The sequence below is a fragment of the Crinia signifera genome, chromosome 6, assembly GCF_055691185.1.
Source record: "Crinia signifera chromosome 6, ASM5569118v1, whole genome shotgun sequence".
NCBI classification, from domain to species: domain Eukaryota; kingdom Metazoa; phylum Chordata; class Amphibia; order Anura; family Myobatrachidae; genus Crinia; species Crinia signifera.
Window position 1 is genome coordinate 169,788,928 of NC_139222.1, and position 13,041 is coordinate 169,801,968.

At 46.5% G+C, this 13,041-nt stretch overlaps 1 protein-coding gene across 1 annotated transcript in view; it reads left to right on the plus strand.

The window, feature by feature from the left end:
* Window positions 1–2,385: 2,385 nt before the first annotated feature.
* The window catches only part of LOC146008613 (medium-chain acyl-CoA ligase ACSF2, mitochondrial-like), a 144,263-nt gene continuing 133,607 nt past the window's right edge, over window positions 2,386–13,041 (plus strand). Inside the window, exon 1 of the mRNA XM_083148087.1 lies at window positions 2,386–2,815. Coding sequence (XP_083004213.1) covers window positions 2,724–2,815 — 92 coding nt within the window. The 5' untranslated portion in view covers window positions 2,386–2,723. The remainder of the gene's footprint in view (window positions 2,816–13,041) is intronic.

Genomic DNA, 13,041 nt, shown 5'->3' on the forward strand with positions numbered 1-13,041 from the left:
TCTGGTTATGCCCAGAGCTGCACGGTGGGGGACCTTGATTCGCAAATGAAGAGCTGGTTTCGGGATGGATCCGTGTCCAAATCCCAGATGTGAGCCGGTATTTGCAATGTGAAAGGGGTATCAGTCTCTGAAAAACAATTTTGGTGACTTCCACTGGGGTCTCTGCACCGCTACCTCCGGTGGCAGAAGTTCATACATAAAAGCAAGCAAACAGCCAGTGCCTGAATTCAGGCATGGGGTCCCTAGGGATTAGGGGGCTAGGAGTAAAATACCCCCTGCTGCCACTTAACTCGGTTTTTGTTACTCCCCTGCCCCATAGCCCAGATCATTTTGGCATATGGGCTGTCCCCTGGGTTGAAACACTTGGATGCTATGATTTCACTGCATGTATTACCATTTTGAACCATATTACACTTACAGAATCAGTTCAGTCTCTAGAGGTAAAGAGAAATATACTGCCTTACCCAGACATCACAACTATTTGTAGTAGTATTATTGAACTGTAGAAACTGCCCATAGCTGCCAATATTCCACATTATTTTTAGTAACACTTTGCTGCTGAGCTGGTGCCTGTAAGCCTATAACACATGTTACTATGCATCTGACTAGATCGCTTAGATTTGGAGCACTGATCTCATTGTTTGTATAGCCTTAGGCGACGGTGATGCGCGGGCACGGAAAGACAGTGCTCGCTAGATCGCGGGGCTTTGCCTATATGAATAATAGGCAAAGCCCCGCGCTGCACAGATCGCTCAGCACACATCGTGGTATGAATTGCGGGTTTACTGCGATGTGTGCTGATCAATCATCCCTGCACCTGTCGCTTTAGGAGCACTACCCTGTGACTTAACTTGAATAAGAGGCATTGCTGTGCACCTTAATGTGAATAAGAAACACTAATATGTGGTTTATTGTGAATTGGGGGAACACTATTTTGGGGGCACACGACTTTGGAGTATGCTGACCCTTTATAAACTATGGGGGGGGGGGGCTTTGACGACCAATGTATAGTTTGTACAGGTGTGCTGAATATACTAGAACAGGGGTCCTCAAAAAATTTTCTTTGGGACCCGGTTAGACAATAAAAACTTCGGGACCCCAGCAAGTGAATGCAGAAGGTCATCAGACAGCACATAGCTGACAGCATTGTGGAGGCACAAAATGATCTGAGGAGTCTGAAGTAACAGACAATTCAACAGATCTTTCAGACTCTTTGAATCACTGACTGAGCTTAGAAAAGTCATCAGCCTGATGGTCAGCAACATGGAGTCGCGACCCCATGCTGAGAAGGTCCAGACCCACAGATTGAGAACCGCTGTACTAGAACCTGCAATTGTGTGCCACTTTACTTCTTTATCTCTCTCCACTTTAGCAGTCCTGAGCGTGTTGATACATAGGGAGCTATTCAGACCCGCTCGGTGTGGTCCGAATTCGCTACCCGCCCAATTGTTGGGGTTTGCACATGCGCAAATATGCGCATGTGCAAACCCCCGAAGTGAACAACTTTGCAAGTTTCACACTTGCCGGCGTGTTCACTCCAGGATGGGTGGACGCAGGGGACCACCCATCATTTCAGACGTGCCCACAAAAACAGTGGGCATAGAATGCGCTCGTATGCTAGTGAGGGGATTCAGGCAGCGTGTGTTCAGTGGGGTGGCGTTTACCGGCTGGCTAGGCAGTGAATATACGCGGCCTAGTGAGCAGGTCTGAATCAGGCCCATAGTATGCTGTGCACAGATCCAGTCATTGCCAATTGGTGGCCTTTATCACATCTGGTTATAATGCCAGTTTCCTGCACCCACAGTGAGCTATGCATTGCAAATAGGTCGACATGCATTGGATCGGCCACTGAAAGTCGATATGAAGGTTGACAAGGGGGTAAGGTCGACAGGTCATTAGGCTGACACATGCATTAGGTCGACATGAGCTAGGTTGACAGTCAAAAGGTCTTCCTGGGGTTTTTATCACGTTTCACGGTTTTTTATTCTGACAGTATTTCATGCCCTGCCATCCACTAGGGTGGGAGAATAAAATAGTGTAGTGAAGGGATGTGGTGACTTTTTTTAGTGTCCATGTCAACTGTGTCGACATTTTGGCATGTTGGCTGTCGACCTAGCCCATGTTGACCTAGTGACCTGTCGACCTAAGCCCATATCGACATTGATGCATGTAGACCTTAAGTGGTCCATCAAATGCATTTCGACCTTCAGTCTGTCCACCCTATAATCCACACTCTTGCAAACAGGAATATATTTGACAGTTGGCAGAAGTAGTAAAAAGTTTCGTCTGCACGTGTCCACTCCCACACACCAGCCACGCCCACACTCCCCGGTCCAAACACTACTATTCCGGCACTGGGCACGATGCCCATAAAGCAACATAATTGCCTCAAGTGACAGCCAGGGGATCGCTGCCGCGCTGTGAGTGACATTTGTTCCTTCCTGCCCGCGTACTAGGCTGCATCATGTGTTGCGATATAATCTGATCGGGGAGTGGGCATGTACCCTGGCAGCCTGCCCGTCTCTGCTGCTGCTAGAGCGGTGCCCTCGGATTCTGAAGTCTGAACTGAAGGGAATGATCTACAAATATAATATATTCCTGCCAGTGGGCGGCTGCTATCACGATATGGGCGTGGTGTGAAGCAAGTTCTCCGGGCCTCAGGTGGAACGGGTTCCACAGTGGTGATTTGCTGCTGCTGTGGGCGCTGGGCGCAGTGTGTTACTATGGCGCTATCAGCACTGACACGGGTCCTGAGTCGGAATGCTGGGAGAGCTGGTGCACAGAGGGTGAGGTGCCAGGGCATCCACCGAGGAAGGTAAGGGGACTTAGTGAAAGAGCCAGGAGTGTCATGACAACTGGCACCAAGGATACCATAATGCAGGCAATTGACAATATGGCAATGGGCCCCCAGATTCAGAGATGGTCATGATGCCGTGATGTGTAAATATGCTAATGTCATACTTTCCAACATGACCCTCTCCAGGAGGGACACAATGCTCTGTTTCTGGACTTCCCTGGTAATGTGTGATTGCCATCACCTGTTTTAAACAGGTTAATGGGTAAGAAAGATGTTTCCACACAGGTCATAGCAATAAAAAATGAAGAGGGAAGTCCAGAAACAGAGCATTGTGTCCCTCCTGGAGAGGGTCATGTTGGGAGGTATGAGTGTGTGCCATATGTAGTCCATGCTTTATTACTTATACTTATTACTACTAGTGTATGTTGTGTAAAGTCACTGTAATGACAGTGCTGCATAACACTAAAGGAATAACACAAAGCCATAGCACTGTAGGACAATAAGATGTGTAACCATTAGCGTCGACAGAACTTAGGTCGCCAGTCATTAGGTATACCACTATAGGTTGCCAGTCATTAGGTATACCACTATAGGTCGCCAGTCATTAGGTATACCACTATAGGTCACCAGTCATTAGGTATACCACTATAGGTCACCAGTCATTAGGTATACCACTATAGGTCACCAGTCATTAGGTATACCACTATAGGTCGCCAGTCATTAGGTATACCACTATAGGTCACACAGTCATTAGGTATACCACTATAGGTCACACAGTCATTAGGTATACCACTATAGGTCGCCAGTCATTAGGTATACCACTATAGGTCACCAGTCATTAGGTATACCACTATAGGTCACCAGTCATTAGGTATACCACTATAGGTCACCAGTCATTAGGTATACCACTATAGGTCACCAGTCATTAGGTATACCACTATAGGTCCTCAGTCATTAGGTATACCACTATAGGTCCCCAGTCATTAGGTATACCACTATAGGTCCCCAGTCATTAGGTATACCACTATAGGTCACCAGTCATTAGGTATACCACTATAGGTCACCAGTCATTAGGTATACCACTATAGGTCACCAGTCATTAGGTATACCACTATAGGTCACACAGTCATTAGGTATACCACTATAGGTCACACAGTCATTAGGTATACCACTATAGGTCACCAGTCATTAGGTATACCACTATAGGTCACCAGTCATTAGGTATACCACTATAGGTCACCAGTCATTAGGTATACCACTATAGGTCACCAGTCATTAGGTATACCACTATAGGTCACACAGTCATTAGGTATACCACTATAGGTCACACAGTCATTAGGTATACCACTATAGGTCCTCAGTCATTAGGTATACCACTATAGGTCCTCAGTCATTAGGTATACCACTATAGGTCACACAGTCATTAGGTATACCACTATAGGTCGACAGTCATTAGGTATACCACTATAGGTCACACAGTCATTAGGTATACCACTATAGGTCACACAGTCATTAGGTATACCACTATAGGTCCTCAGTCATTAGGTATACCACTATAGGTCACACAGTCATTAGGTATACCACTATAGGTCACACAGTCATTAGGTATACCACTATAGGTCACCAGTCATTAGGTATACCACTATAGGTCACCAGTCATTAGGTATACCACTATAGGTCGACAGTCATTAGGTATACCACTATAGGTCACCAGTCATTAGGTATACCACTATAGGTCACACAGTCATTAGGTATACCACTATAGGTCCTCAGTCATTAGGTATACCACTATAGGTCCTCAGTCATTAGGTATACCACTATAGGTCACACAGTCATTAGGTATACCACTATAGGTCACACAGTCATTAGGTATACCACTATAGGTCACCAGTCATTAGGTATACCACTATAGGTCGACAGTCATTAGGTATACCACTATAGGTCACACAGTCATTAGGTATACCACTATAGGTCACCAGTCATTAGGTATACCACTATAGGTCACCAGTCATTAGGTATACCACTATAGGTCACACAGTCATTAGGTATACCACTATAGGTCACCAGTCATTAGGTATACCACTATAGGTCACACAGTCATTAGGTATACCACTATAGGTCACACAGTCATTAGGTATACCACTATAGGTCACCAGTCATTAGGTATACCACTATAGGTCGACAGTCATTAGGTATACCACTATAGGTCACCAGTCATTAGGTATACCACTATAGGTCACCAGTCATTAGGTATACCACTATAGGTCCTCAGTCATTAGGTATACCACTATAGGTCACACAGTCATTAGGTATACCACTATAGGTCACCAGTCATTAGGTATACCACTATAGGTCGACAGTCATTAGGTATACCACTATAGGTCGACAGTCAACTAAGTCGATGCATGAAATTGGTTGGCATGCATTAGGTGGACACAAGCATTAGGTCATGAAAAAGGTCATGAGTTTTTCATGTTTTTTGGTGCCCCTGTCAAGTTGACATGGACACTGTATAAGTGTACCTCTGCACTCGCCATGCTATTATATTCATACTCTATGCCCACTCAGATAGTAACATATGATAAATCACCTTTAAAAATAAAATAAAAAACATGAAAAACTCATGTTAACCTTTTTCATGTCGACCTTTCCCATGTCTACCTATTGTTTGTGTCAACCTAATGACCATGACGACCTGATGCATGCCAACCTATTTCATGTGTCGACCTATAGTGGGTCGACCTAATGACTGTCAACCAAATGCTTGTAGACCTAGTGACCGCATGCCTCACTAGGGCAGTGGTTCCCAAACTGTGTGCCTTGACGCTCTGGGGTGCTTTGGGACACTTGCAGGGGTGCCAAGGGTTGGTGGTCCAGGACCAATTACATTTTTTATGGTCAATGTAATAGACAAATCCAGAGCTGGTGGCTGCCAATCATAAATCCTGTCCCTCACCCCATAACTGACCCTATAGGCTGGTTTCACACACTCCGGTTTTGTCCGGAAGGCAAAAAGCCGGACACATTTTGTCCGGCTTTTTGCCTGACAGTTGTCTCTTTCACATGCACCGGCTCTGTGAGCCGGTGCTGTGTAAATTTGAGGGTAGAAACTGAAGTGACGTCAGTTTGGGGGCGGTGGAGATCTAAAACCGGACACCAAATGACCGGTGTGTGTGAAAGGCCTCCATCGCTCTCAGCACACACTGACCTGTGAGGACGGGACGGGACTGACCTGTGCTACCCGGCAGCCGTGCCCTGACCGTCCTGTGTGAATGGACACATAGCTGTCCATTACACACTGCAGGGACGGCACGGCTTTTAAGCCGTGCGGGATTTCACCGTCCGGCAGGAGCCGGAGTGTGTGAAACCAGCCATAGGGTGGCCATACACATGTCCGACTTGTCTGATGCACAAGTTGGACCTGATTTACCTTGAGCCCCCCAGCAGCTCCACGGGAGCGCTCACATCGGATGTCATGGGCCATTTTTTAAAAATGTGAAAAATCGCATGTAAAAGAACTGGGGAGCTGGCAGGGGAAACCGGATGTGACACATCGCGGGTGCTAAAAAGAACCCGCGATGTGCCACTGGTGGTCCAATTCTTATCTCTAGGATCTGATCCAATGTGCACGGGGCTGCGCATTGGGTCCGATCTAATTAGATAATGAGAATAGAGCGCTGGGGTGAGGGAGGGAATATAAACGAGTGACACCTGTAAAAATAAATTGGTTATTTATAAAATGTTTACACTCCTTTTGGAGTATGTTTTTGGTGTGTGGAGAGGTGGCCGTGCTGTCCCTACTAACCCTAACCTTTGGAGGCGGTATTCCTCAGCTGGATGCTGTCTGCTTTAGGTCCGATCTAATGTCAAACACTTCTGATTTGGGCAGATTTTACCCGATATATTAACCCTATCCGTCGGAATCTGGTGAAATCGGCCCAAATCGGACCTGTGTCTGGGCACCTTAAAGATGACATATAAACACAATCTACTTCATTTTGTAATGGTTATCATTACTGTCTCACAGCGCTGAGGTCATGGGTTCAATACCCACCATGACTCTAACTGTGCGGAGTTTGTGCTTGCGTGGGTTTACTCCGGGTACTCCGGTTTCCTCCCACAAACCAAAATTATACTGGTAAGCTAATTGGCTCCCAACAAATTAACCAGATAATACAATACAGATTGTAAGCTCCACTGGGGGCAGGGACTGATGTGAATGTTCAACTATACTCTGTAAAGCGCTGCGGAATATGTATAAACTGTTAATAAATAAAATAATAAATACATTTTCTTTTGACCTAGGGGTGTTTTGATAAAATTCTGATACTCTAGGGTGCCGTGATTCAAAATAGTTTGGGAAGCGCTTCACTAGGGGTATTTCCAGGGTGCCGGATACACAGCTCTGCTAGGAACCTTGTGCATTAGTCTATTGTTCAGCAGCTGCTTTTTATATACATTGTAGACAACATATGTATCAGTCTAGGTGGCAATAAACTGTAATAATATTATGCTGATTGAATTCCCCACAATGAGTTGAAATATTTAAAAACATTTATTCTTTGAAATCTCCATTCCTAGGCATAATTTAGGGGGATATTCAGCTGGGCCATTCTGTGACACTAAAACAATCTGTAGCGGTAGCTGTGTATCATGTGAGGTTTCAATATAGATGGCGAGTTTATAGCTCTTTCTAAGGTTTTCATATAACAATTACAGGCAGAGGGGGTTATGCAATTGTTCCTGATACATCTTTCACCCGAAAACAAAAATGGGCAAAAATATAATAAAATCCAGATTTAGGGCCTAATGCTCGCTAAGGAGCAGTGACGTGCGGTGAGGTCAGTCACTGGTGAGGCTCTGATTGATACCCTGATATTATCTAGACTTCATATGAGGAGACATTGTCTCAGTCTTTGAAGGAATAATGATGGATATATATATATATATATTTATGTATGTATCTAGCGCTGTGTGGCGTATTGGGGTTATATGTATGAGGATACATTACAAGTTATATATATATATATATATATATATATATATATATATATATATATATATATATATATATATATATATATATATATATATATATATATATATATACACACACACACACACATCAGGTCCGGCACTACAAATAACTTATATATGTGGGCCAATGCTGTCACAAAACTTGCAAACAGGGACCAGATGGTGCAGCACTCATAGCCCAAACAGTCAATGCCAGCAGGTTACAACATTTTAATTTAAAGATAAATTGGTAACCTGATGAGGCAACACTAAAATGGTTTGGCTCCTGTATACTCGTGTACAGCAGCTGAATTTGTGTTGAAGGGGGTGGTGCAGGCTAAATTTTTATGTTTTTTTTTTAACTTAACACAAATGAAAAAAAAAAGGTACTTGTTTCCTAGCACGGCCACAAATCTTGGCCATCGGGGGTAATTTTAGTGGCCTGCGACGCGACCGACGCGATGCCCCTGATTTTTCCATTGAACTGCATTGAAAACAGTGAAAAATCAGGTCGGTCTCGTCGTGTGCACCTAAAAATGCTTAAATGGTCCACCCGCGATGGCTGCGATTTCCCCATAGGGAACAATGTTAAATTCCTCAATTTACCCGCGATGACCCCGATTTCCCATAGGAAACAATGTTAAATGGGTCAATTTACCCAAATCATCATAGGGAAGAATGGTAAATGGGCCAGAAAGCCCAAAAAACCCCCCTGACCAGTGAAATGTCCCCCCAAAAGTAGTTCACGCCACCCCGCGATGGACGTGAACCTGAAGCGTGGCGAGCGCAGCGAGTCCGCGAGGGGCGGCGGTACGCGTCCTCCGACCTTTTCATACCCCCACTATCCACTAGGGCGTGGAGTGAGAATAGAATAGTGTGGCGAGCGCAGCGAGCCACCGAGCCCGAAGCGTGGCGAGCGGACGCGGATACCTTCACAGGTAAACGCGTCCCTTCGCAGGCTTCACAGGTATCCGCGTCCCCTCGCTGCGCTCGCCACGCTTCGGGCTCGGTGGCTCGCTGCGCTCGCCACACTATTCTATTCTCACTCCACGCCCTAGTGGATAGTAGGGGTATGAAAAGGTCGGAGGACGCGTACCGCCGCCCCTCGCGGGCTCGCTACGCTCGCCACGCTTCGGGTTCACGTTGATCACGTGGTGGCGTAAACTACTTTTGGGGGGACATTTCAATGTTCAGGGGTGTTTTTGGCCCATTTACCATTGTTCCTATGATAATTTGGGTAAATTGAGCCATTTCACATTGTTTCCTATGGGAAATCGTGGTCATCGCGGGTAAATTGAGGCATTTAACATTGTTCTCTATGGGGAAATCGTGGGCATCGCGTCTGGCCCATCGCACCCGATTTTTTTTTTGCGCATGCGATGGCCCCGATTTTACCCCCGATGACCGCGATTATGATCGTTGTGGCCGTGCTAGGAAACAAGTACCAAAAAAAAAACAACATGCTGCATATAAAAGGTTGATGAGACAGGGATCAGAGGTCAGGAGAAGTTCCCAATCTGTGATTTTATATTATACAATATTATACACACACATACACTTAAGGCCACATGGGGAGAGATGGAGATATGAAGAGAGAGAGGGGGGGGGGGGGGGTGGAGAAACATGGGGGGGGGGTGTGGCACGAAGAGAAAGATGGGGTAGAGATGGAGAGAGAGTGCTACTGAAATAGGAAAGACGTGGAGACAGTATACCATTAGAATCTGAATGTGAGGTGCCCAGGAGAGCAGTTACCTGGAAGTATCCAGGAGGGGAAGCGGGTAATCTCTCCAGCCAGACAGCGGCTCTGCAGGGGCTCTTACATCATATAGCCCGAGAGTGGCGGTGGGGTAGTAGCCAGGAGGATAGATTATGAGAAGGGGGCGGATGCAGTATGGTATGTGGAGGAGAGGAGCCCACTTGCCAGGCAGCAATTCAAGTTTCTCAGGAGGAGAGGAGCTGCGCGCTACACCTCCCCCTACAGTGAGTCAGCCCAGGCTCCCGGAGACTACAGCTGCCGTGACATATACAGCCTGATGGATTGACCAGCAGGAATGGATTTCAGGTATGGTGGCAGCTCCTGTGCTACTGCTGCCGCCTCCTTAATGCACCTCTGCACAGGGGATGGTCCCGGACCATGAGCTCAGTCTGCCTCTGTCCCCTTGTGCTTTTCCCTGCTCCCGGCTGCTCAGTGCTTATTGAGCTGCCCGATCGCGGTAGCCACAAGTGCCCCAAACCTCCTCCAGCAGTCTAGCAGAGCCTAGGGCCAGCTCTGCCGCTGCCCGCTATTATCACTGCTGCGGATTCCTGACATAGTAGATGCCGCTACCACCTCCTTCGGTGCCCGACAATACAGGTCATACCTTCTGGGGAGGGGGTGTCTGGTCACTGGTGCCCCGGCTGGTCCCGCTGCTGCAGGCTCTAATCGCGGCAGATCGGGCTGGCTCTGAGAGCGGATACAGGCTGTCAGTGTATGACAGCCTGTATCTGCTGTCCTATCACATCTGCCTCATTGACAGCCCTGTCACTGAGGCAGATGTGTAGGTGCCGCTTCCCCGTTGTTTTTTAATGGGCTTTTCAGCCTCTTTTTGTGCACGTCCTAAGCTCTGCCCCCCGCTGCTGACAATTTTCAATTGTCAGCAGGAGGCACAGGTCCCGATGCCTCCCAGCCTCCCCACAGTGTCCCACCACATGAATTATTAAAAAAAAAATACAAATAAGATACTTATTGCAGAGTATATGTGTTTAAAATATATTTGTATTTTTTTTAAATAATTTATGACAGGTGAGGCACTGCCTCCCCTGCCTCCCCTGACTGCACGTCCCTGCTAAGGAGTGTATATTTGCTGCCTAGCGATAAGGTAAACACCTCCCCGCTGTATGCACATCCCCCCGAATCCCTGCACTAGCATGCGAGTACGCTTACACATCCGCTCGCATGTGGATGCACGGAGGAGACATCATTCGATGGTCGCTCACCATCGATTGATTTTTCCACCCTTCACTCTGAAAAGTAAATCCATTCTTACTGTTCAGATGCCCGCTATCTGCCTAATTGGGGTGGGCACATTGGCCCGCCTGCTTTCTCAGGGGTACGCCCAGCATTTCCATGGGCGCACCCACCATTTTTGTGGCCATAAAATGCTGGATGGTCCACTGCATCCACCTTATGCCCGCCCAGCATTGAGCGAACACCCTGGCGAGTGTAATACTCGCTGTAGGTGTTTGCTCCCGGGGCTTACACATGCGCACCATTGGGATAGGGGCCAAATTCTGTCCTGAGCTATCATGTTCGAATCGCCTCCTTAGTGTGAAAATACATAGGTCCTGGACCTATAGGTTTTTGTGAAAAAAAAAAAATCATGGCTTGTTATCCTGGTTTTTGCCTCACCTGCCTCAGTTAAGCCACAATTGCAGATAACTGATGGAATTTCACAGGTAAGTTTCATGAATCGGGCAATTTATTTAGAAGCTGAAAATTACACTTGAATTATGCATTGTGCAGACTAAGGGTGATATTCAATGCTGATGGCGAGTAAGTGCCGATAACTCACCGTCATTGTATTCAACTCACTCCCTTTCCACTGTTTCCACCTAGCCTGTTCCCCGAGGCGAGGTTGAAAACGGCTAGTGTGGCCATTAAACGGCAGGACTCGCCACAAATTGCGGCGGACCTAGGGGATACCCACCGTCCTCTCACAGCGAGGATTTGGGCCTTACATTGAACACAGCAAGGGAACGGTGAGTGGGTACAAACCCATTGAATACCCCGCAAAGTGAAGTACATGAAAAGAGTGGGGAAATTACCCTGTCCCCAGAAATGGGGTACGGCATACAATATAAAGATAGCAGGACAGTGTAGAAGGCAGTTAGTGGACATATGCAAAATATAATGTAAGAGACAGTTACATAGTGTCAATTGGTTGTTTCTTAAAAATGGTGGAAAAACAATGTTGAGCAAGTGTATTTTTTAGCAAATAAAAGTGTTTAGACTATTTTTGGATACAGTAAAATGTCTAAAAGTTGGCAAAAAGTTTCCCATCGATATTATTAGATTTAGACATGTTTAAATAAATAATTATTCATTTGTACGTGTGTTTGAGGTATAATACACGTTGTCCTGTTTTTTTGACCACTTCAGTGGTATACCCGGAATTTTCCAGGCTCAGCTGCGCTGCCCCAGCGGGCTGTCCTGGAGGATTACCGGGCATACTGCCAATATGAAGGTGTGTGGTGGGTTTTGCTGGGGCAGGACAAACCTGCCTTGGTATTTTTCCGGCGGAACGATCAGGAACGGTGTTCCGGAAGTTGTAATCAGTGGTGTTATAACTCCTCCCTTCCGCATACTCCGCGGCGGCTCGATGAAGGGAGTTGCAGCTACTTGCCTGGGTATGCCCCGCCCCTTCGCCTCCTACACCATCAGATCGCTGTGCAGTGCGCACGATGCATCCATAATGAATCCCTGCCCGCAGCCCCTTTGAGATGCGCACTCTCCTGCCCGCTTGCCTGCCTGAACTGCAAGAATAATTACGCTGGACTGATCTCCGCACTCAACAGGCACATTAGTGCTGTTAGTGGAAGTTGAAAGTCTGGAGACCTTCATAAGCCGTGGCTGAGCTGGAGAAGAGGTGCTGTTGGAAGTTCCTCAGAGGTACTGGCACTGCTGATAATCCTGCACACTTCCCATTTTATTTTTGCAATCTAAAATCACAGTGTGTGGCATATGAATAATGGGCATCTCTGTGTGTGGCATATGAATAATGGGCATCTCTGTGTGTTGCATATGAATAATGGGCATCATGTTGTGTGGCATATGTATAATGGGCATTACAGTGTGTGGCATATGTATAATGGACATCAAGGGCATCATACTGTATGTATAATGAGCATATAACAGTGTGTGGCATATAATGGGCATCACGGACTGCACTATGGGGGTCATATGTGTATCACGCCCACATTATTATTGGCCAAGTCCCATGTGGCATGTGGCCACACCCACTTTTTGGCGTGCACACACAGTACCTCTAGGTATTTTTTTAGATTCGCACCACTGGCTGGGGGGCATTGTTTATCTGCCATTATTGGAGGCATTGTATAACTGGCACTGCTGGTGGCATGTGTATATATGGCATTACTGGTGGCATTATGTGTATATATGGCACTGCTGGGGGTATTGTGTATGTGTATATGTAGCACTGCTGAGGGCATTATGTGTTAAAGAAAAAGTT